The 27046-nt window shown below is 34.6% G+C and overlaps 1 protein-coding gene across 1 annotated transcript in view; it reads right to left on the bottom strand.

Annotated features, from left to right (window-relative positions):
- Positions 1-5888: 5888 nt before the first annotated feature.
- LOC108634685 (cilia- and flagella-associated protein 47-like) overlaps positions 5889-27046 on the bottom strand; it is a 132425-nt gene continuing 111267 nt past the window's right edge. The window contains exons 23-26 of the mRNA XM_018044760.1: positions 24406-24500; positions 19983-20142; positions 13957-14152; positions 5889-6102 (exon numbers count right to left, since the gene is read on the bottom strand). Of these exons, the coding sequence (XP_017900249.1) occupies positions 5889-6102; positions 13957-14152; positions 19983-20142; positions 24406-24500 (665 nt within the window). The remainder of the gene's footprint in view (positions 6103-13956; positions 14153-19982; positions 20143-24405; positions 24501-27046) is intronic.

The following is a 27046-nucleotide window of genomic DNA, read 5'->3' as shown; positions in this document are numbered from 1 at the left end:
TGATCTGAAAGAATATTCCCAGGTATCTTTCTATCCCACTCAGTCCTTCAAATCTCTCCTTAGATCCTATCCTCTTAGGGAAGCTCTCCTTATCATCTTATTTATCACAATGAGACTTACTCATTCCCTCTCTGGCCTTCCCTGTGAACTTACCCTGCACTTATTCTTTTTCCTATGGCTCCATCAATTATCACACACTTACCCTTATCACAGACTTACCCTTTTAGTAGGATTTACTGTTTACTGCCTCTCTTCCCCCTGCCAGATGCTAAGCTCCACAAGGCAGGGATCATGCTGTGATTTCTGACATAAACCCCTATTGCTTAAATGGCTGGTAGGTATCTGGTACATAGTACACATTCAATAAATATTTAAATAAAGGAGTGAATGACTCAATCTTTACTCACAATGTCAGAACTGCTAATTGCTAATACTGTTAAAGATATCTGGGTGACTGAATTTCACTTTGATTGTTCAAGACCACCCTTGACACTGGGTTTTGCAAACTGAACACCTGGACTTTTTTATTTTCCAGTTCCAAATTAAATGTTATCACTTATCCAAAGAAGGTGTTATTATACACTTATTATGATTTCTAAAAGTGTATCTCCCCCTTAGTTATTTATATTGATGAATTCATCTTAAAGAGACTTAGGGGCCACCTGCAGACATTTTAGAAGTTCACTGACCTTACAACACAACAAACACCCCCCATTCAAGGCAGATTATTTCTCAGAATGCTTTCCACAACTCTTATCTACATAAGGAAATTTCTGTTTTTTAATTCAGGGGATATGTGCTGATTAATCTCCTAATTCTAGAGAGTATAGCTTATTTAAGACTTTTAGCTCAAAATGTACTTAACATAATTATAAACTAAATTCCTCAGTGTACAAAGGCAATACAGAAACTAAATTGTTTAGTTCAGAAAGAAAAAAAAACAACAGAAAACATAATCTAAATACTCAAGAAGCCATTTTACTTACATAATTAATAGAATTATATATATTTCTTCATTCTCTCTCACAAACATATGCACACACACCCCTACATTGTTACTTCATATGTCAAAAGTAAAAATAAGGAAAGTCAGGAAGTAAAAAACATTGAAGAGCACATGGGAAAGATATTAACCTAAAATAGACATTAATTCAAATAGCGGCAAGAAAGGAACTGTATTTTACTACTGGGTTCCTTGACTGCCTCAAAAACCATTCTTTATAACATATAAGTAACTAAAGTAACTAAAAATGGACAGAAAAATCCAACATAAACTTCTAAATAACACATATATTTGTTCAATAATAAGCACATGCTTTTTTTGTAGGAAAAGAAAATATTTCAATTTTTACAAGGAATGTGCTTTCATTTTGAAATTTTATTGATGTGAAATGTACAGTTTCAAAAGAACATACTTTAGCTGTTGTTTTGATACTGGGTTTCAATTTCACATACTGATTTGAAGTCTTTTGCAAACACTATTAATTTAAAGTATCTAAAATAGTTAATGAAATCTTATCAGTACCCATATATAATAAATTTATTTTTATGTAAATATCTTCTGTAGAGTTGGTTTACTGATGGTAGTTGTAAAACAGGCCTCTTAAGTGAAACTATAAACTTTCACTTTACTCATGCTATAACTATGGAGACAATTTATGGACTTTTGCCTCATCAATAAATTAAACACATCAATAGAAATAAATGAATGATATCCTAAATTTCATTAAGCAGACTTGAATTACTATCATTACTAACCATCAAACATGGAATATCATTAACATATTCTATTCAATGGATATTTCTTTATCAATTCCCTAATTTAGGAGCATATAGACTTTTTAAGACCTGTAACTCAAAATGCACTTTTAATTATAAACTAAATTTCTTGGTATTTAAGGGCAAAATAGAAACTAAAATGCTATTTACTTAAAAACATAATTATATATAGGTATTTATAAGACAGGTGTGTCCATGTGCCTGCATTTGTGTGTGTGTGTGTTTATGAGAGAGTGAGAGAATGATGCAAAGGAATAGAATAAGAGGAAAATGCAAAGTTTCAAATTCTTATTCTTTGTAAAGTTTATATATGACAAACAACAGTGCTACTCTCAAAAAAGAATACCTACCATAAAAACTTCTATACGATTCTATACAGTCTAAGTGGTGTTAAAACAAGGTGACTGAGTACATGATCACTGGTAACAGAAATCTGCTTCAAATTCCTGGCTCTTCCACCTCACATATGACTGAGCTTTAGCAAGTTATATCACTCTATAGGCAAAAAGAGATGAAGATCTAAAAACATCCACATCTCAGGGCTGTTGTGTGAATTCCATGACATCTAGCCTATGACCTGGGATCTGACCTGTGTTAAATGATGGCTGCTGAAAGATGGGCTCAATAAAGGACAGAAATGGTAGGGACCTAACAGAGTCAAAAGATATTAAGAAGAGGTGGCAAGAATACACGAAACTGTACAAAAAAGATCTTCATGACCCAGATAATCACCAATGGTGTGATCACTCACCTAGAGCCAGACATCCTGGAATGCAAAGTCAAGTGGGCCTTAGGAAGCATCACTATGAACAAAGCTAGTGGAGGTGATGGAATTCCAGTTGAGCTCTTTCAAATCTTGAAAGATGACGCTGTGAAAGTGCTGCACTCAATATGCCACCAAATTTGGATAACTCAGTAGTGGCCACAGGACTGGAAAAGGTCAGTTTTCATTCCAATCCCAAAGAAAGGCAATGCCAAAGAATGCTCAAACTACCACACAATTGCACTCATCTCACACACTAGTAAAGTAATGCTCAAAATTCTGCAAGCCAGGCTTCAGCAATACAGGAACCATGAACTTCCAGATGTTCAAGCTGGTTTTAGAAAAGTCAGAGGAACCAGAGATCAAATTGCCAACATCTACTGGACCATCAAAAAAGCAAGAAAGTTCCAGGAAAAACATCTATTTCTGCTTCATTGACTATGCCAAAGCCTTTGAATGCATGGAACACAATAAACTGTGGAAAATTCTGAGAGAGATGGGAATACCAGACCACCTTCCTTTTGAGAAATATTTATGCAGGTCAGGAAGCAACAACTAGAACTGGACATGGAACAACAGACTGGTTCCAAATAGGAAAAGGAGTACGTCAAGGCTGTATATTGTCACCCTGCTTATTGAACTTCTATGCAGAGTACATCATGAGAAACGCTGGGCTGGAAGAAGCACAAGCTGGAATCAAGATTGCCGGGAGAAATATCAATAAACTCAGATATGAAGATGACACCACCCTTACTGCAGAAACTGAAGAAGAACTAAGCCTCCTGATGAAAGTGAAAGAGGAGAGTGAAAAAGTTGGCTTAAAGCTCAACATTCAGAAAACTAATATCGTGGCATCTGGTCCCATTACTTTATGCAAATAGATGCGGAAACAGTGGAAACAGTGGCAGACTTTATCTTGGGGGGCTCCAAAATCACTGCAGATGGTGATTGCAGCCATGAAATTATAAGACGCTTACTCCTTGGAAGGAAAATTATGACCAGCCTAGATAGCATATTAATAATCAGAGACATTACTTTGCCAACAAAGGTCTATCTAGTCAAGGCTATGGTTTTTCCAGGGGTCATGTATGGATGTGAGAGTTGGACTATAAAGAAAGCTGAGCACCGAAGAATTGATGCTTTTGAACTGTGGGGTTGGAGAAGACTCTTGAGAGTCCCCTGGACTGCAAAGAGATCCAACCAGTCCATCCTAAAGGAGATCAGTCCTGAATATTCATTGGAAGGATTGATATTAAAGCTGAAACTTCAATACTTTGGCCACCTGATGTGAAGAACTGACTCATTGGAAAAGACCCTAATGCTGGGAAAGATTGAAGGCAGGAGGAGAAGGGGACAATAGAGGATAAGAAGGTTGGATGCCACCACCAGCTCAATGGACATGAGTTTGGGTAAACTCTGAGAGTTGGTGATGGACAGGGAGGCCTGGCTTGCTGCAGTCCATGAGATCGCAAAGAATTGGACACTACTGAGTGACTGAACTGAACTGAACTGAATGATGAAAAGCAATAAAAGAATAAAAAAAAATCAAATTTATTCCAAACAGTCTGAGGTGAAAGGGAGGCTCTTGAGGAAGTTCTTAATGGAAGACATAATTTATCTGAATAGAATCAAAAATACATAGTGAGAGAAAGGCAAAGACAGCTTTAAAGAGTTAAGAAAAGAATGAAGAGCTGATCATATGGACTACGGGAAACCAGATAAGGAGTTAACAAGTCATTAATAAAAGGATTTGCCAGTATAAGGTTCCAGGGAATGTTTCTTTGTATATGGAAAACGCTTTTATAGCCCAGTTATGATTTCCGAAGTTTCTAAATTAGTTTCAAAAGCTCTACCTTATCTCAAACCCGCTGAAGGTTGAAATGGGGTTTAAGGTGAGGCAAGAAGGGTGGGGAAATCTAGTGGAGAGTAAATGAGTCTCAAGGCTGAAAGGAAACATACAACACCAAAAAGACAAGAAAATCATCATCTTCAAATATATGACTCTCCTCTTTCTAGCGGCTGTTTTCAGGTCTCCTAACATCTTGTTTGTGGACTAGAAATCAACACACTGTAACAGCAAAACCTATTCATACCTCTCTTAGAGGCAATTGTACCACCGTCCAAGAAGCTATCTAGTTCACACAGCATTTACTGAAACTCTTTCCTTCCTCACCCTGTGAATGTGGTCTGAGCCTTCAATATCTTTAAGGCATTCATGGAGAAGTTATTCATGATTTTTATTAGTGAGTTCAAAGGTACATCTTACTTAACACTTTTTGCAAAGTGCAAATTTGTGGACTAGAGCAAAGTAAAGTTAAACTTCTATGAACAAGGTCAGTAACATACGAAAAGACAGAAGTATCCCAGGATGGAGGCATACAGTTCAGTTCTTGATAGAAGTCTAAAGCAATGCCATTAAAAGAGGCTGTTGTTGTTTTTTAAATGTCAAGAAAAGATGGACTGCTAACATTAAAAGAGAAAAATAGTCTGAGAGGTATATTTTAGGTAATTTTATCCATCAACATATGTGAGAAAGGGATATAGAAGCTGGAGCTCAGAACTCCATGAGCCTGGTTCTGGATCTGGCCACATTTTTCCTTGGATGCAACATTTCAGTACATCTGTATCTCACCCTTCTAATTCTTAATGCATGAATCAATCCTTTGACTATGAATATACTATATAATGATGTCACTAAAAGTTAATAAATTATCACATGGAGTACATACTCATTTTTAGTATACAATTCACTCTACATCATGAACTTTTTTTTTTTTAACACATGTCATTCAAGGTATAATGTAAAAGCGAAATTTCTGGTCCTACATCTTAAGAAATCTAGAAACATGGCTTAACCAGGGTGTATTTTAATTTCCTTGAACCTGTCAAAGGAACATGTAACAAAATCATATTGTCTGGAAACTTGTTATGCTGATGTTTCTCATTTTCATTAAATACTAACCTAGCATTTCCTTTGTGCCAGTTCCTGTACAATAACACAATAATAATTAACTCAACGAGTTTCTCATTATTAGAGAACAGACAGGTTCTGCTATGACCCCCATTTTACAGATGAGAGAACCGAGAGGCTGAGAAGATTACCTAACTTCACCAAAATTAACAGAGCCAGGACTCAAATCCAGGCAGCCGAACCCCAAAGTATATGCTGGCAGCCACTATCATGCTGTTTCTCATGAAAGAAACACTGCATTTGGAACTTAAAAAAAAATGTTATGTCCAAAGTCATTATTTTAGATGTCTTTCTTTTTTAACATTTTATAATATTGTAGAGTATAAATCTATTATTCTTCACTGTCAGATACAAAGGAATCTACATTTAAATATCTTACCAGTTATCTTTGCTATCGCAGAAAAGAACATTGGTGAAAAATGACACAGGTTTAGATGACTTGAAGCTGAGACAGCAGGTGAGTGCAGCATTAATTCCAATGGAAGAGCCCACAATGACTCCGCCTTTTGGAAAATTCACAGAAAGTGGTTGAATCTCATTACCATTAAGAAGCTTTACTGGGGATAAGTGGACACTTAAAGTTGAATCCCTGTTTAAAATTAAAAAAAATAATTAGCTCAAAGTATGTGCAGGTAATTGGGTTTAAATGTGCTTTCCTCTGTTTTTTGAATCATTAGAAAAATTAAAACAAACATTTATAATAACATGCCCAATTCCTAAATATATTTTTATATCATCTCTCATTTTCTGGTCACAATATAAGTAAAATTGATAATATGCTAATCTGCATGAGATGATGAAAAATTCATTTTGTCCTCTCAGGATTAAAAAACAAGGTTTAAATGCCTGATCAAGTACAATGTGTTTTTAGTCACAGCCATGATAAAAAGAGTATTGTTTTAAATATGTCTTAACAAAAATTTATTAAAAATCATCCCTTTAAAAGCTAAAGCTTTATTGGATGTAGACTAAGTATTATTAACAAATACATATACACATACCTATTTTTAATCTGCATACAATTAAGCACTATACATATATGACATGAATATTTTTCAATCATTACTATTAAAATATTCTATTAATACTTAATGTTCACATATTTCATTATATATTAACACTATACATTTTATTTAGTATATACATTTCATTTAGTATATACTATACATTTCATTTCATATAGTATATAGTACATATACTAATTATACTATATTAATATGTACTATACTATATATACTAATATACTACATAGTATACTATAGACTATATTTCATTATATACAAGTTTTAAAGTGTTTGTGATTTTTAATACCATAGTATATAGTACCCACTTATTTTTTTAAGGTTTATTTATTTATTTATTTTTAGCTATGCTTGGTCTTGGTTGCTGTGTGGGCTTTCTCTAGGTGTGAAGAGTGGAAGCCACTCTCTAGTTGAGGTGTGTGAGCTTCTCATTGTGGTGGTTTCTCTTGTTGCAGAGCATGTGCTCTGGGTAAACAGGCTTCAACAACTGCAGCCTGTGGGTTCTAGTGCACTGGCTCAGTAGTTTGTGGCACATGGGCTTAACTGCTCTGCAGCATGTGGGATCTTCCAGCACCAGGGATCAAACCAGTATCCTGTATATTGCAAGGTGAATTCTTTACCACTGGACCACCACGGAAGCCCTATTCAGTTCAGTTCAGTTCAGTCACTCAGTCGTGTCCAACTCTTTGCAACCCCATGAACTGCAGCATGCCAGGCTTCCCTGTCCATCACCAACTCCCAGAGTCCACCCAAACCCATGTCCATTGAGTCCGGTGATGCCATCCAACCATCTTATCTTCTGACATCTCCTCCTCCTGCCTTCATTCCTTCCTGGCATCAGGGTCTTTTCAAATGAGTTGGCTCTTCACATCAGGTGGCCGAAGCATTGGAGTTTCAGCTTCAGCATCAGTCCTTCCAATGAATATTCAGGACTGATTTCCCTTAGGATGGACTGGTTGGATCTCCTTGCAGTCCAAGGGACTCTCAAGGATCTTCTCCAACACCACAGTTCAAAAGCATCAATTCTTTGGTGCTCAGCTTTCTTCATAGTCCAACTCTCACATCCATACATGACCACTGGAAAAACCATAGCCTTGACTAGATAGACCTTTGTTGACAAAGTAATGTCTCTGCTTTTTAATATGCTATCTAGGCTGGTCATAATTTTACTTCCAAGGAGTAAGCGTCTTTTAATTTCATGGCTGTAATCATCATCTGTATATTGCAAGGTGAATTCTTAACCAATGGGCCACCAGGGAAGCCCTGTTATTCACTTCTAATTTTAATTCGTACTTGATAACTTTTAGCTGTCAATAAATATTTCACTGTATTACTTTGCTATATTATATATGCAGGTTCCTATAGCAAATAAGACATGCTATCAAATGTGAATCCTATTTCCCTAGTATTTTAATTAGAATGATTATTCAGCTAATTAACTAGAAAAAGTAAAGCTCTCAACTTGAACTAGTTTGAACTGATATGGTTCACTGGATAAAACATGAAAAAGCAGTTTATAAATCAAGTTTGAGTCCAATTCTGTTGCTAATTAAGTAAATGTCTTTGGATAAGTCATTAAAAACTATTAGTTTTATTGCATATATAATAAAAGGCTACAGTCGCTTTTACATGTTCATTTCATTATATCATGTTAAGACTCTGATTTTAACTTGAAGTACTTTTAAAATTGATACCATTATACATTAATTCAAAAGCTGAAAGAGTAAAGATTAATTCATATATGAGACAATGTTTGTTGACAAAAAAGTAATTTATAGCACAATATAATTCAAGTCATTTCTATTTCCTATTCAAGCAACAGAGTTTAATATCTACTTATAAGATTGGATCTTAAAAAAAATTGTGAATCCCAGAGTTGCCAAGTTAATGTTGAAGAACTACACTCTCTCACAAAATGGCATTTAGAGCAATTCCCTGAGGCACAAGTAAGCGCTCATCCTATCTTGTAAGCCAAATGTTAGAAGCCAATGGCCATTCTGCGCTTTTCAACTTTGATGATTTTCATTGATTTCTGTCACACTCGGAACTTGTTTTCTCTGGATCTCAGAATGATTAACTGCAAAAAAATGTATTGAACCAGAGAAGCTCTGAAGTGGGTCTAAGATTTGGTAGTTTACGAAAATAATGGTACACAAATCCCCACAATTTATATATTTTTAACATGCCAATTGACAACTCTTTACATCTATTTCTTTGTATCTATAGAGAGGCATATATTTTTAAATATAAATTTGTTTCATTGTCCTTTTTTGTGATTTTATATATAGGATATCAATATATGCAGCCTTCTTTGACTTTCTTTTAATTAATCTCAGTATTTTGTTTTCTAAGATTCCTAATACAGTTGTCTTATTAAAATTCCTCCACATCACAGATATAGAGTGTTTATTCATGTGCATATATATCACAAATTAATTATACCCTCACATGTCACTGGACATTTGTGTAGTTCCCAGATTTCACTATTCTGAATAATACAACTATGAATAATTTCAAACATACCTTGTAGTACACATGTGAAAGGGTTTTTATTTTAAGTATAGTTGATTTGCAATGTTATATTATTTTCAGATGTATAGCATACTGATTCAATACTTATGTTATTATAAAATATTATAGTCCCTGTGTTGTAAAATATATCTTTGTAGATTGTTTATTTTATACATAGTGGTTGGTAGCTTTTAATCTACTTCCCTTATCTTGACCCTTCCCCATCACTATTTTTTCCTCTGTATCTATAAATCTGTTTCTCTTTTGTTATACTTGTTTTATTTTTTAGATTCTACATATAAGTGGAAAGATACAGTATCTGTCTTTGTCTGACTTACTTCACTAAGCATAATACCTTCCAGGCCCATCCATGTTTGCTGTGAGTGGTGAAATTCAATTCTTTTTTATGGCCAAATAATATTCTATTGAATATGTAGAATATACACACATTTTCTTTATCCATTAGTCTATCAATGGGCACTCAGGTTGCTCCCATACCTTGGCTATTATAAATAATGTTGCTATGAACACCGGGGTGCATATATCTTTTCGAATTAGCATTTTTATTTTCTTTGGATATATACCCAGATGTGGAATTACTGTGTCATATGATAATTCTATTTTTAATTTTTTGAGGACCCATCATGCTGTGTGCCACAGTGGCTGTAGCAATGCCCACTCCCACCAACAGTAAACTAGAGTTCCCTTTTCTCCATATCCTCGGCAACACTTATTATTCGTTGCCTTTTTGACAACAGCCATTCTGATAAGTATGAGGTGATACCTCATTTTGGTTTTGATTTGCATTTCCTTGATGCATTTTTCTTTTATATACTGTGAAGTGGAAATTTTGGGCTGTGAAATATGCAGATATTACACCTTACATAGTATTATCTATTGTGTTCTTACTCACTGATACTCTAACTGGTAGCCTGACTTCCTAACGATTGCCTACCTAGGACAAGCAAAATGATATCTTGCTGTAGTCACTAATTCTTACTTTCAAGTTTACAAAGAGGTTAATTACTGTATATTTTTTCATGTTTTATATTTTATCTGTGAAATATCTATTGAAACTTTTTGTCAACATTTCTGTTATTTGATATTTTTCTGGTTAATTCTTATCATTTATTTTACTGTTAGCATAATTTTAAGTCATGTTTAAGAAATCTTTCTCTACCCACAGACATTAAAATTGTTTCATTTTTTACATTTTGCCTTTTAATCGATATGTAATAAATTTTCATGTATTAAGTAGACAGGAATCCAGTTTGAACTATTTCATACAGTTAATTATCTCAGCACCATTTATTGAATAGTACTCTTTTACTCCAAAGATCTATACTGCCTTTGTCATATACTCAGTATCTGTCCATGTGTGGGCCATTTTCAAGTCTACTGGATTCCTTTGCTCATTTAATCTATCTCTGCATCACTGTGACATTGATTCATTCTTGGTATTTGGGGAGGCAAGCCTTTCTCACCTTCTTCTTCTTCAGGGGTGGTGTGGCTATTCTTGACCCTTGATTTTTCCATATAAGATTTAGAATTTTACTTGTTAATCTTGATGAAAATTTTTATTTGAATTTTTATTGCAGTTGCATGAAAAATCTAAGTTGATTTGTGGAAAACTGTGCTTTTTACAATCCTGAATATCACAATTCATGAATATGGTATAAATCTTCATTTATTTATGAGTTCTTCGATTTAAGATTTAAAATTTTCTCCATATAGTCACATACAATTCTTCCGATTACCTTCAATTGTTAATGTTTTTAAGGATAATAGTTTTACAGTTGGATGTTCTAAATGTTGTGTGCTGAAATACTATTGAACTTTAAATACTGGACTTACATTTGTTTATCTTGATGAATGATCTTCATAGCTTTAAATATCTACATATACATTCTTTTCATTTCCTATATGGAAAATCTCCTAATCAACAGATAATGCTGGTTCTGAAACTTATTTTCCTATCCTCACATATTTTATTTCTCTTAACTTCCGGCATGGACTAGGTTCTCTAGTAAAACATGTTTGAGAGACAGTGATAATAGGCATCCTTGCCTCTTCTATTTTATTTAAAGGTAATTTATATTTCAGTATCCATAATAATGTCTCCTCTAGGTTTATGACAGAAAACTTTGCCAATTTAAATAACTTCTCTTTTATTACTGTTTAAGAGTTTTATAATAAATTATTTTTGAATTTTGTCAAATGCTTTTTTTTTTCCTGCATCTATGGAAATGATCATAATCACTATTCTAATGTAATGTTAATCAATATTTTAACTTGGTGGTTCTTAACTAGGAATGATTTTGCTCCCAAGGAGAAATGTAGCAATGTGTAGAGACTTTTATTAGTATTTTTTTTCTTTCACAACCACTGGGTTTGGGGGGAGGCTGCTTAATATCCTACAAAGTATAGGAGAGACTTTAATAAAAAAAAGGAATTATTATCCTCAAAATATCAAGAGTTCTGAAGTTTAGAAACCCCATTATATTTTAATCTTTTTGTCCTTACATTTGTCCATAAATACTTTTAAAAATAGGAAGTTGGAATTTTTTCTTATTCACTCTAAGAGTCTCTGTCTTTTAACTGGTCGATTTATTTACATTCCATTGCATCACTCAACTATTTTGAGTTTTTGCCATCATTTTTGTTTCAGTTTCCCCTTCATTTAAAAAGTGTGCTTCTCTTGTAAAGTTAACTGAAGTTTTGTTTGTTTTTATGTTTAGGTTTAATGGATGCCCTTAAAATTTAACCTTACATGCTTTATTTTAAAATTTCTAAAAGTTATATTTGGTTCATTTTCCAATCTATATTATACAATCCCATGTTAATTACTAATTTTTATAATGCCATCTTTTATTTTAACAAATTATTTATACTTTATATCTGATAAATCCAACATCTGAATTACTTAAGAGTCTAAATCTTAAGACTCTTTGTGCTGACTCTAAGTTATGGTGAGTTTTGTAATGCTTGACACTGCCCCGTCTGGTTGTTAGCAATCTGTGAAAACTGAAATATAGGCCAAAATTGAGGATGGCTTCGTTTTGAGTAGAAATTCCTGTTCACTTTGTGAACAGGAGTATCAATATCATTTGGAAACTTATTAGAAATTCAAATTACTATATCCCATTCCAGGCTTACTGAATCATAAATTCTAGATATAATATGTAATAACCTCTGCTTCTGAAAAATCCATCAGAAAATTCTGATATATATATATATAATATATAAGTTTAAGAACCACTGATCTAGAGAAGATTTGCTTGTTTCTACTGAAAGATAGAAGGACTTACTGACACGGAATCATTTTAGCCTCTTCCAGTGTCCCTGGATTAATCCAGGAATCTGAGATTAAGTTTTCCTATCTTGAAATTGTCTTAAGATTTAAAAACAAGCCTACATTTGGTATGTTAATCCAGTTCACCACTCCTACTCTGGTTTCAGCTTATAAGTATGTATTGTTTTCGTTTGCTCTCAGTCCTTTAGAAACCTCCCACACTTCTCAGTACTCCAACAGTTTTATACACCACACACACACACACACACACACACACACACACACACGCTCTATCTATTTTGTAATGTGAGGACTCATAATGTATCTAGTCCAATAGAGTACTGGGGCTTGAGCTGTTTATCAATTTTTAAAAAATACAAACAGATGACATTTCTCTATAGCATGTGCACTATGATAGGTAGAATTCTGTGATGGCCACCAAGAGTCCTGTTCCTTGGTGTATAAACTGCATAATTCCCATTCCTTGGGTGGCAGAACCTATAAATATGATGAGACATTACTTTGATGATTAAGTTATGCTATATGGCAATAGCAAAGGGACCTTCCATATGTAATGAAGATCCCTAGCTAATGGAATTTGAGTAAGCAAAAGGGAGACAATCATGGGTGAATCAAATTTAATCAGGTGAGAGAGAAAAGTCAAAGAGATGGTATGTATACTTCTGGCTTTCAATGAGTTAAATACCACATTGTAAGAAGGGAACCACATGTCTAGGACTTTAGGGTGGCCCATAAGAGCTGAGAGTTGCCCAAGCAGCCAGCCAAAAAATGACGTCTGAGTCCTACAACTACAAGGATTAATTCTGCCAACTTGGAGGAGGACTGAGCCACAGATGGTGTGCTGCTGTAGTCCAAGCCTGATTGCTGCCTACTGAGATCTTAAGCAGTGAACACTAAACCAACCTGGACTACTGACCACTGATGAAACTTGAGAACAAATTCATGTTTTAAAACGGACTTTTGGACTCTGAGGGAGAGGGAGAGGGAGAGGGTGGGATGATGTGGGAGAATGGCACTGAAACATGTATACTATCATGTAAGAAACGAATCGCCAGTCTATGTTCGATACAGGATACAGGATGCTTGGGGCTGGTGCACGGGGATGATCCAGAGAGATGATATGGGGTGGGAGGTGGGAGGGGGGGGTCAGGATTGGGAACTCATGTACACCCGTGGCGGATTCATGTCAATGTATGGCAAACCAATACAGAATTGTAAAGTAAAATAAAGTAAAAATAAAAGTTTTAAAAATAAATAAATAAATAAAGAGAGTCACCATTTTAAAAAAAATAAATAAATAAAAGGCACTAGATCTGTGGTAACTGATCACAGAGTAAAAGAAAAGTAATACACTGAAGTTTTAAGCTTGCTTCTTAAATCACAAAATTAGACATATCAAAAATTTGTATAAGAAAATTTAAAAACTGAGATAACTAAACGAGCTCTTGGGGGTATTTTTAATTTAAGTGTACAGTAACTATTTTAAAAGTTCACTCCATCTATAGAAACAGTCAGACATTGCTCATGACTCGTATAACACATACAGAAACAAAAAAGTACTTGAAGAAGATGTGGTGAATTCACATTAGGTGTTTACCTGAAATAGTTCTGAGGTAAAATGTTGACATCCATCACAGCTGGTACATCCAAAGGAACAGGAGTGAAAAATACGAAAGGAGGAACAAATAATAACTTGGGTGATTTTATCTCTCCAACCAGATGTAACATTCGATAGCAAACTGGATTATCGTTTAAATGAATAGGGATATCAGCTGTGTATTCTCTAGGCTGTTCTAATGAAAGAAAAACATTTTAAAAGTATTTTAGATTAGTGCACACACAGCAAAAAATTTATATAATTTAAACCTTACTAAATATTAAGATGTACTATAAAGTTACGGTTTAGTGGAGCAGAATAGATTACCTGGAAACTGAAATTATCCTGCTAAGGAACTTAAGACATGTAATGAGGTGTCATGGAAATAAAACTCTTTTAAAGAGCACTCTGTGTAGAAATAGAGCATGTTCCCTTAAAACAGGTTTTCATTATTATGGGAAAATACATATACCTTGGGGACACAGTACAATAGGTCTTCTATTTTTTAATTGCTTTCTGTGCCTTAACAGGAGCTACCCATCTCTTTAGTACAGGCAGTATGAAGATGAGGTCAGATAACTGCCATAAGGATCTTAGGGGACTACTGAGAAAAGGATATACTGAGAGGAAATGAACATGCTTTCTCTCAGATTTTTAGGTTTATGAAAGGCTGTTAGGGTTAACTGGTTAATCTCACTTCGTAGGAAAAGATAGGAAATTACCACATGGCAACTCACAGGAGGAAAGGCAGTTTGTGCTGGAGAAAAGGGCTCAGCACAGAGGCAGCAGGCTGGTCTCAGACAACAGGTGCCATCACTGCAAGGTGCCAATGTCTTTTAAGACTCAAATCTCCAAGCATAAATCTCAAAGGCAGAAAAATATGATCTTGTGAGTATGAACTCAATGTTGTATTTTAGAATTAAGAAACTTACTGAATTCTGAATTTTGAATGGCCTGCTTTGAGATTATTTCTGGGTTTCAGAAAATTTAAAGGTTTCTGAGGTAATGGAGAATGAGGCTCCTAAGACCACTGTGGCTTCAATAATGTATGTTTTTAAGCCCAGGTATACCTTCTCTCTCATCTAAGAGGTAATTTATTTAAAACTGTTATAGGCATGCTTAATTTTTTAAGAGTTAGGATTGTATTTTATGGAGGGAACCAACAGGTTTGACTGCATGGGCTCAGTCTCATACTGAAAAAAAAGTCAAATGGAAATTTTTCTTATTTCCATCTAAAAGATCCAGACCACTTCATTTGGATATAAATGTTCATTAGGGACATAAAAGAAAATCTCTGAATAGAAATACAGATGGTAGCTTTGGCTGGACTAGTTTTTATGCTATTTCTTTTAGTACCAGACACATTAGAAACTAAGAAGAAATTCACAGAAATAGACAATGAGATCTAATAAGTTTTACAAAGTAAACTTTAGATTGCAGGGAATATTTGATGTTTTCTATCATATTTTCAGAGTTCTAAATTGAGGGAATAAAAAATAAAAAAGATTTTTAAAGTCTACAAATCACAGTATCTGATGTCTTCTCTCTCACCTATAAATCTACACTGAATATACCAGGCCAGGATGAAAGGTATGCTGGATGTAGATTTACTGCAACACTGTCTTACAGAATATTACTGAGAGCAAACATACAGCTTAACGAATGCTCAGGACCTTAAAAGTGGTAACAGGTTCTTATACTGCCTTTTCTACTGTTAACATAGCTAATAACAGGTATTAGACTGCCAGTAGTGTAAAACATGGTAGGGTCCGAGAGATCCAGGTGCAAGTGATTTACTGAGGGAGTGCTCTCAGAGGAACCTGTGGGTAAAGGAGGGAAGCAGAATAGGGAAGGGCAAGAAGCTGTGAGAAGGTGTCGTTTTAGAATACAGACTCAACCTGATCTCATGGGGTCAGATGGGGTGTGGGGGCGTGGGGGAGTGGGTTGGGTTAGGTAATAAGACTAGTATTGGTTAGACTTAATTTCCTAGGTTATCTGTGCACAAGGCATCTTTCTGTTCAGTTCAGTCGCTCAGTTGTGTCCGACTCTTTGTGACCCCATGAACTGCAGCATGCCAGGCCTCCCTGTCCAACACCAACTCCCGGAGTCCACCCAAACCCATGTCCATTGAATTGGTGATGCCATCTAACCATCTCATCCTCTATCGTCCCCTTCTCCTCCTGCCCTCAATCTTTCTCAGCATCAGTGTCTTTTCAAATGAGTCAGCTCTCCACATCAGGTGGCCAAAGTATTGTAGTTTCAGTTGCAGCATCAGTCCCTCCAATGAACACCCAGGACTGATCTCCTTTAGGATGGACTGGTTGGATCTCCTTGCAGTCCAAGGGACTCTCAAGAGTCTTCTCCAACACAGTTCAAAAGCATCAATTCTTCTGCTCTCAGCTTTCTTCACCGTCCAACTCTCACATCCACACATGACCACAGGAAAAACCATAGCCTTGACTAGACGGTCCTTTGTTTGGCAAAGTAATGTCTCTGCTTTTTAATATGCTGTCCAGGTTGGTCATAACTTTCCTTCCAAGGAGTAAGTGTCTTTTAGTTTTATGACTGCAATCACCATCTGCAGTGATTTTGGAGCCCAGAAAAATAAAGTCAGCCACTGTTTCCACTGTTTCCCCATCTATTTCCCATGAAGTGATGGGACCAGATGCCATGATCTTCGTTTTCTGAATATTGAGCTTTAAGCGGGGATGCTATACTGGAGCAAAGTTTTTGCATACTATCAACAAAAACTTGGTATTAATCTCAATTAAATTTTAAACACTAAGGTGTTAGTTGTATTTTTCAGGAAAATCACCATGAAAATACCTCAAAATTTATGAAAGAAACAAGAGAAGTTAAATGTTAAACTAAAAGACATATAGAAAACAAATAACAAAAAGAAGTAAATCTTTCCTTTGCTTCATTAGTAATTAATTAGTAAAAGTAAAGTAATTCAATACAGCAATGAAAAGGCTGAGATAAGTAAAATTTAGATTAAAAAAAAAAAATCCAGGGCTTCCCTGACAACTATTTAGCTTATGCTCTAGAGCCCAGGAACCACAGCTACTGAGCCCTCACACCTCAGCTACTGAAGCCACCTCAATGAGAAGCCCATGTAACTGCAACTAGAGAGTATCTCTCACTCTAAACTACAGAAAGCTCACAGAGCAACAAAGACCCAGCATAGCCAATAAATAAATAAATTATAAAAATAAAAACAATCCAAATCCATGTCATCTACAGGAGACAGTTTTAGATTCAAAAAACAATTCAGTTGAAAGTAAAAGGACAGAGAAATAATATACATGCAAGTAGTAACTAAAAAGAGAACTGCAGTGACTGTAACAACAACAGAAAATAAATATTAAGAAAAGAATTGCTGCTGCTACTGCTAAGTCGCTTCAGTCGTGTCCGACTCGGTGCAAACCCATAGACGGCAGCCCACCAGCCTCTGCCATCCCTGGGATTCTCCAGGCAAGAGCGCTGGAGTGGGTTGCCATTGCCTTCTCCAATGCATGAAAGTGAAAAAAGAAAGTGAAGTCGCTCAGTCGTGTCCGACTCTTAGCGACCCCACAGACCACAGCCTACCAGGCTCCTCCGTCCATGGGATTTTCCAGGCAAGAGTACTGAAGTGGGGTGCCATTGCTACTATAGATAAATAAGGGTGCTATATGTACTAATAACAGGATAAGCTATCAAGAAGAAATGTGAAGTAGTGAAGTGAAAGTTGCTCAGTTGTGTCCAACTCTTTGTGACCCCATGGGCTATACAGTTCATGGAATTCTCCAGGCCAGAATACTGGAGTGGGTAGCCTTTCCCTTCTCCAGGGGATCTTCCCAACTCAGGGATCGAACCCAGGTCTCCCACATTGCAGGCAGATTCTTTACCAGCTGAGCCACAAGGGAAGCCCAAGAATACTGGAGTGGGTAGCCTATCCCTTCTCCAGCGGATCTTCCCAATCTAGGAATTGAACCGGGGTCTCCTGCATTGCAGGTGGATTATTTATCAACTGAGCTATCAGGGAAGCCCATCAAGAATACAAAACAATTATAAACATATACATACTTAACAGAGCCACAAAGTACTTGAGAAAAATCTGATAGAATTGCAAGGAGAAATAAATAATTAAATAACAACCCTATAAAACTTCAACACACCACTCTCAATTGTGGGAAAGTCAAGTAGGTAGATCACTAAAGAAATAAAAAAACTTAAACAACATCATAAATGAAGTAGACCTAACACACATCTATGGAACATTTCCCCTAAGAAAAGCAAAATACATTAACTTCTCAAGTGTATGTGGAACATTCTCTTGGGTAGATCATATTTTAGGGTATAAGGTGATCTGGTAAAGAATCCACCTGCAATGCAGGAGACCCCTGTTTGATTCCTGGGTCAGGAAGATCCTGTGGAGAAGGGAACGGCTACCCACTCCAGTATTCTGCCCTGGAGAATTCCATGGACTGTATAGTCCATGGAGTCACAAAGACTCAGACATGACTGAGCAACTTAACTCCATTAAAAAAAGACTAAAACCATATAAAGTATGTTCTGCAACAACAATGTAATAAAAATACAACAATAGTAAAGTGAAATATGGGAAATTCTCAAATACATGAAAATTAAATACCACACTCCACAAAAAACTAATTGTTAAGAAATGGTAAGGTAAATTTTAAAAAAATACTTTGAGATTTAAAGGAAAACAAAACATGCCAAAATTTATGTGATATACCTAAATCAGTGCTCAGAGTGAAATTTATAGCTATAAATGTCTATATATAAAAAGATGTTTCAAATCAATACCTAACACCTTGCACCCTAAGAGATAAGAAAAAAAATTACAGCCAAACAAAGCAGAATAGAGAATATAGTAAATATTAGAACAGAAATTAATTGAATTTAAGCAAAGGAAAAAAAATAGGCAATCAAAATTTGGTCTTTGAAAATAACAAATTTTAAAAATCATTAGCAAGAATGACCAAGAAAAAAGAAAGAAAAGATTCAAAAATCATGAATAAGAAAGGGAAAATGCTCACTTTATAGAAATGTAATAAATGAATTATAAGAGAACACAATGTACAACTATATACAAACAGATAACCTAGAAGAAATGGATAAATTTCTAGAAAGATACAAACTACTTCAATTGATGAAAGAAGAAATATAAAATATGAATATACTTAAAGGGATCAAAGTAGAAATCAAAACATTTCCCACATGGAACAGCCAAAGCCCTAACAACTTCATTGGTGGAATTTACCAAACACTTCATGAATAATTAATATCAATCTTCACAAAAATAGAAATGAAGGGAATAAAATACTTCACAAGCCATTCTCTAAGACTAAGAGAGATAAAGAATCATGTTTATGGTTAGTTGATTTTCAACAAAGTACCAAGATAATTCGGGGAGGGGGCGATATTTTTGTTCTTTATATAGTGATGCATATAAAAAAACACCATGATTGCTGGGAAAGCATATTATTCTTGAAGGGAAAAATTCAATTATATGCCTTTTTCTAGAAACTAGAAAAAATAATCTGTAGTTCATTAGAAAATTAAAATGTGTAAAGCTTCCAAAGTTTTTCAAATAGATATTTAATGAAAGAAAAGGTACAGTTATATTTTTGCAATTAAAAAAACCAGGAAAGTAGAAATATAGATAAACAAACATTCTGGCCAGCTTTCCCCAAAGCAAGCAATCCATGTAAGTCAGAGGTTGCAATGCCTTTTCTGATAAACCCTTAGAGGTCAGACACCATCACATCCATAATATCCCACAAGTCATATATTAACCTTATTTGATGTAGGAGGGGAGTATATAACAGCATGAACACCAGGAGGAAAGGATCAAAGGGAGTCATTTATAATGATAGTTACTACAAAATTTTAGTAAGAAATTTCTTAAAACTCTTTTAAGTACATATAATAATATAAAGTTTCATATACATAGTAAAATAAAATATGTGAATGATAAACTGATATAGAAATAACAACAAATACAGGAAAAAAGTACCTACTTGGACAGAAATTTACAGCAACATTGCATTCTTCATTTGGTTGCAGAGTTCCACTGAGTGTGCTAAATTTGAATATACCATCTTTGAAAAGTTTGCCAGTATTTCTAATATCCAAATTCCACTCCACATCTTTTCTTGAAGTATTATGTAAGACCAGATTCTGTTCACACATAAAAAAATAAAAGAAGGAATTTATAAAGATTACAATACGCAATCTAAAATTTAGTTTGTATTGCCATAGCAACTTGATGGTCCTGTGCACAAAGTAAGCAATTAAAAGTGGTAATCACAGATAAAACGTTTTAAAAGTGAATGTTAGGCAAATAAAGAGGTACATGAATATGTTCATAGCCTGTTAACAACTATGAAAGTACTCAAAGGAGCTATGCTAGCTAGAAAGGATGCAGAGTAACAAGAACCTTCATTCATGATGGTAGAGTGCAAATCGGTACACTCATGTTGGAAGACAGTTTGACAGCTTCTTATAATGCTAAACATACATTTACCAAATGACCCAGTAAATCTAGTCTTAATTATTTTCCTAAGTAAATTGAAAATTTATGTTTATACAAAAATCTGTATGTGAATGTTTACAATAGCTTTGTTCATAATCACCAACCACTGGAAGTCAAAACAAATGTGGTTTTTATCAACAAATGAATGCATAAACAAACTGTAGTACAGCCATATAATAGGATAAAATTCAGTGATAAAACAAGTAAAATATTAATTCAAGTAAAAACATAAGTGAATATGACATATTTACTTAATTTTAAGTGAAAGATGTTGAGTCCAAATCTCTACATATTATATAATTAAATTACCTGTCAGTCTGGAAATGCAAAATTTTGTGGATGGAAAATAAAATCAATTGCTGCCAAATGTTGGTGGAAGGAGAAGTAGTTAATTGCCAAGGGGTTATAGAGAGATTTTTTCAGTGTAATAAAACTCTTCTATATGGCATTGAAGTGGTAAACCCTTCTATACAATTTCCAAAAACCCAAACAATTATATACTGCAAGGAGTGGACTTAAAGATATGAAAATTAAAAGGAATCAACCAAGATGTCGGGGATCCCAGGATGGATTGAAGACTGTGACAAATTATATCACAAAAGAATGAAGTAACCTCACTGAAGGTACTGGGTAAAGAATGGCCTATGTAATTCTGGAAAACCGTGTTTTGACTGGAAACTATAAAAAGCTAAAGACAAAAGGATACTCTTTATAAACACTGTACTCTAGTTGGAAAATATGTTAATAATTCTAACAGAGTACAGGTTAAAAATCCTGAAACTTCTACTAAGTACACCAGGGTTAAAAAATTAGTAAATACATTATAAATAAGAGAGTCAGACTTCTCATTGTCAGAGAAGAGTTAAAAATGAACAAGAGAGAAAGATGGAATGAACCTTGTGGTACAGGATTAGAGTAAGAGCTATCAGTTAAAACTCATGTTTAGATAGACAGGTAGACAGGAAATAGTAGATATAAATAGATGATAGACAGGTAGATAGATAGAAAAATTACCAATATATTTGTATTCATGGATTTTTACACATACAAATATTTCCTGGCACTATCTGCCAAAAGAACCTAGAACATGTGACACCACAGAAACAGCTAGCACACCTTGTATACAGACCTTGTTTTCTAAATACCATCCTCCCATAAAAGATACTGAGGTTTCTTGGAGAAAATGTTGACTCAAGAGCTAGAACAACTAAAATAAAAGTGACCCTGGACCATTTTGTAGTCATAGAAAGTAAGAGAAATGTTTAAAAATCATAAGGACAAGAGAAGGTCAAAGGGTCAATCTAAAAGACGTTCTAATAGCCAAAGTTGGAACAATGTTAGCAGCATACGCAAAAATGAACATCGGATTAAAACTGACAGTAGGAAAGAAATATATGTGGGTTCATACTGACAAATAAATAAATTAAGGGAGGGAAGAAGGGAATAACCTTTCTTACAGAAAAATTCCAAATAATATACATAAATGTCCCCTCCAGAAGGTGGAGCTTGACCTCTACCCCTTGAGTTTGGGCTGAAATTGATGACTCACTTCCACAGTATAGGGAGTGCAAAGGGGAAAAATAGCCTCTCCAGTTTTACAGTAGAGAAACACGGTGTGTTTATTGATAACATGTACTCCTTTCACATGATGTGACAAAATGAACATTTCACCTATGGGGCATTCTTCCCCAAAGTCCATAGAAAATACGAATGGAGACCAGTCAGGTGAAAAATATAAGACAAACCAAAATTAAAGAACATTCTGAAAAAAACCACCAGACAGTATTCTTTAAAATTAACAAGGTCATAAAATATTAGCAAGTTTGAGAACCTATCATGTAATAGAAGAGACTAAATGCCATATGGTATGCTGGATTGGACCCTGGGCAGTAAAAGACCCTTAGTGAATAACTGGTGAAATCTGAATACAGTCTGTTGTTTAGCTAATAATATTTTACTAATGCTAATTTGTTAGTGTTAAAAAAATGTTTTATGGTTGTATAAGGTGTTAACACTAGGGAAAGTTGTGTAAAGTGTATGCCAAATCTCTCTGCACTGTCTTTGTGAAGTTCCTGTGAATCTGGGAGCTATGTACATGACTTGTATGCAGACTCATCTTTCCAGTGCTAATCGTTATGAAAATAAAACCTTCAACCAGGTTTTTAAAAACCCTATTCTTCAAAATTTGAAGAGTATAGAATGATCTATGTAATCATCACCACAATAAAATAGCATACTTTGTTTCTTTCAAGGCATGATTGGTTTAAAATAATCAGGATTTTAAAAGAGTCAATTTTATTTCGAGATGTCTGTATGTACTGAGACATCTATTTAGTCGTAATATTTGTGTACTCTGTAAGGAAGTTCCTTTGCACCTTGTAAAGAAAACATCTGTTTTTTTTTCTTAACACAGAAGGTGGGCATGGTATCATACTAGTTATGTGAATGCCTCATTTTTCTCATTCTGAATTTGAGGAAATGGTAGCTCCAAAATACAATCCACTTCTTTCTATATCCTATCCTAATAATAGGATAGCACTCATCAAGGGAGAAACAATGGTTAATTAATTTAGTACATGTGGTGGTTTAGTCGCTAAGTCATGTCCGACTCTCATGACCCCATGGACTGCAGGCCCCCAGGCTCCTCTGTCCATGGGACATACCAGGCAAGAACACTGGAGTAGGTTGCCATTTCCTTCTCCAAGTATATTTAGTATTGTGTTATTTTTCTTTATCAATTCATCATAATGATACATGTACATAGTTCATACAAATAGTGAAAATATACTTATCAAAAAGTTGGCCCACTCAACTCTTCCTCATCAACAGTCCTGTTTCCCAGAAGCAACCAATTTTAACCAATTCTTATTTCAATTTTCTCTAAAATAGTTATAGCTAATTCTGTGTGATGCTAATACAGCTTACTTTAGGTTTTTTATTGCTTCCACAACAAATTACCACACAGTGGTTTAAAACAACACAAACGTGTCACATTAGAGTCTTATTGATTAGAAGGTCAATGCAAATATCACTGGACTAAAATCAAGAAGAATAAAACCACAAGACTAAAATCATAGGGGAACTATGATACTTTCCAGAGGCTCTAGAGAAGAATCTGTCTTCCTGACATTTTCAGTTCTGATATATTCTTTGGCTGGTGGCCTCCTTGCACCGGCAACATCACATCTCTCTGACCTCACTTCTGTCATCACAACTTCTGACCACAGTCAAGAAAAGTTCTCTGTTTATAACTTCTCATGTGATAAAACTGGGGCCACCTGCATAATCTCAGATAATCCCGCTTGCTCAGGATCATTAATCTTAATTACATTATACATCGGCAAAATGTCTTTTACAATATAAAGGATTCTATTCACAAATGCAGGAAAAGTGATATAGAAGACAAAAAAGGAGCACTACAAATACAAATTTCTACAATGTATGCCTGAGCTTCTTTCTTTTGTATGTCTTTATCTTTTCAGATGGATTCATAATTAGAAGAAAGGCAGAAATATCTAATAAGAAAAACAGAGCAGATTATTATAGAAGTGACTATATCATATATCTGGACTTTTTCAATTTATATTATTGCCTCTCAGTTAATTTCCTCACCTGTATGAAACATATTTCATGTGAATTTTAACCATAGCTTCTATTTGTATAAAACAGATAACCATTCAATTTATTTTATATTTTAGTTTTATATTAAAATATAAATATCTAAATGACTTTATATGTGTTTATATACTTTGATTATTACTTATGAGAAATATGCTCTCTCTCTCTCTACATATATATATACACACACACATATTCTTACAACACAGGCTTCAGAATAATCATCTTAATAAGGTAAAAACCACAATCAGAAAAAAAAATTGTCAACTGCATCAATTCTTTATACATACCTGAGTTTTTGTGACCCTGTTATTAGGATCCAGACTATGTAATGGGATTTCAAAGATAAAATGAGTGCTGGATAATGTCAGTGGTGCTTGCAACACTGCAAAAGGAAAGAAAAAGTAAAGTGAAAGTGTTAGTTGCTCAGTCTGTCTGACTCTTTGTGACCTCAAGGACTGGATCCTGCCAGGATCCTCTGTCCATGGAATTCTCCAGGAAGAATAATGGGGTAGGTAGCCATTTCCTTCTCCAAGGGATCTTTCCGACTCAGGGATCAAACCCACACCTCCTGCATTGGCAAGCATATTCTTTACCATCTGAGTCACCAGGAAACATACTGTTAAAATATTAATGACATAAGCTCACAGATAATTCTTACTTTACCTTAAATTTTCTACCTATTGCTATATTTCCAGCCAGGGAACAAAATTATTTTTAAAACTATTTCAGGAATAACTTGGATTATCATATCTCTAAGTTCCAATTTTGTAATGGTAGTTAATTATAAGTAAATATAAAATGTACCCTTGAGACAATAAAAGAACATAAAATATACTAAATATTGATCTCAGGAAAAATGTAGACAAAATTAAAATGATCTCCATAGTAAAGTTTGACCAATGCAGAAGTAGAGAAGTGAAAAGAAATATAGAAATAAAAATTATTGTAATAAAGGGAAAATATATATATGGTATATCATGAAGCATACATGAAACAAAAAGCTCTAGGAAGAAAATGGTTATTCTATGGAAGATCAGGAACACAATTATCTATAAAAATACATTAGAGAAGGAATTATTATCTGCTGGAAAATCTTTATTTTTAAAAAGATTGTTAGAGTAATTTTAGCTCACAGAATTGTGCAGAAAATACAGAGATATCTCTTATATTCCCCTCCCCACTGCCACACACACAGCCTCTTCCATTATCAACATCCTCTACCACAGACACATTATTACAACCTAATGTTCACTGTTTACATTAGGGGTCATTCATAGTGTTGTACATTCTATAGGTTTGAACAAATGTATAATGACATCCAGCAATACTGTTTCATACAGAGGAGATTCACTGCCCCCCAAATCCTCTGTGGTCTACCTATTTGTCTCTTTCTACTCATAAACCTTGGAAGCCACTGATCTTTTTATTGCCTCCATGGTATTGCATTTTCCAAAATGTCATATAGTTGGAATGATACAGCATATAGTCTTGTGAGATTAGTTTATTTCACTCACTGCTATACATTTAAGGTTCATCCATGTCTTTTCATGACCTAATAGCTCATTTCTTTTTAGCGCTAAATAATATTCCACTGTCTGCAAAAATTATAACAACTTTTTGGCCAACTCAATACCGCAGTTTACCCATTCAGCTACTAAAGAACACCTTGGTTGCTTCCAAGTTTTGGAAATGATAAAGTTGCCATAAAAACTTATACGCACATTTTTGTGTAAATATGAGGTTTCAACTCATTTGGGTAAATACAAAGGACAGCAATCTGCCGCATTGTATGGTAAGAGTATGTTTAGCATTGGGGAAAAAACTGCCAAATGACCGACTGTTTTCCAAAGTAGTAGTATCATCTTTCAATTCCATCAGCAATGCAATCTCACTAGCAACTGGATTCACACCAGTTCCTATTGTCCACATCCTCATCAGCATTTAGCATTGTCAATGCTCTGGATTTTGGCCATTCTAATAGATGCATAGTGCTATCTTACTGTTGTTTTAATTTTAATTTCCTTGATAACATATGACATGGAGTATTTTTTCACATGCTTATCTACCTTTGGTGTATTGCCATTGGTAAGCTGTGTGCTCACATCATTGGCCCCGGTTTCAAATGGTTTGTTTTTCTTACTGTTGAATTTAAAGAGTTCTTTATTTTGGATAATAGTTCTTTATTAGATATGTCTTTTGCAAATATTTTCTTCCAGTCAGTGGCTTTTCATTTTGGTATCTTGATAGCATATTTTGCAGAGCAGAAATTTTTATTATTATGAAGTCTAGCTTATTAATTCTTTCTTTCACAGATCATATCTTTTTTCTTGTAACTAAAAGGTCACTGCCAAACCCAAGGTAATTTTAGGGATGTTTTCATATGTTATCTTCTATGAGTTTTATACTTTTGCCTTTTACATTTAGGTCTGTAATCATTTTGAGTTAATTTTTGTGAAGTATATAAAATCTGTATCTAGATTCATTTTTTTAAACTTGTGGATGTCTAGTTTTTCAGTTACATTCTTTTAAAAAACACTATTCTGAGTTGTATTGCCTCTGTTCCTTTGTCAAAGATGAGCTTACTATATTTATGTGGGGCTCTTTCTGGGCTCTCTTTCCTATTCCATTGATCTATTTGTCTAGCTTTGTCAATAAACTCTCTGGATTATTGCACCATTGTAGTAAGTCTTGAAGTCAGGCAGTGTCTGTCTTCTTTGTTCTGTTCCTTCAATACCACACTGGTCATTGTGGGTCTTTTCTCTTTTCATATAAACTTTGAATCAATATGTCTGTCAATATCCACAAAATAACTTGCTGAGATTTTGACTGGGAATGCATTGAATCTCTAGATCAAGTTGGGAAGGACAGCCAGCATGACAATATTGAGTCTTCCCATGCATTAACACAGAATCATTGCTCCATTTAATT

This window comes from Capra hircus, unplaced genomic scaffold (assembly GCF_001704415.2).
Source record: "Capra hircus breed San Clemente unplaced genomic scaffold, ASM170441v1, whole genome shotgun sequence".
Taxonomy (NCBI): domain Eukaryota; kingdom Metazoa; phylum Chordata; class Mammalia; order Artiodactyla; family Bovidae; genus Capra; species Capra hircus.
The sequence above is the reverse complement of the archived record's forward strand: the minus strand, read 5'-3'. Positions and strand labels throughout refer to the sequence as shown.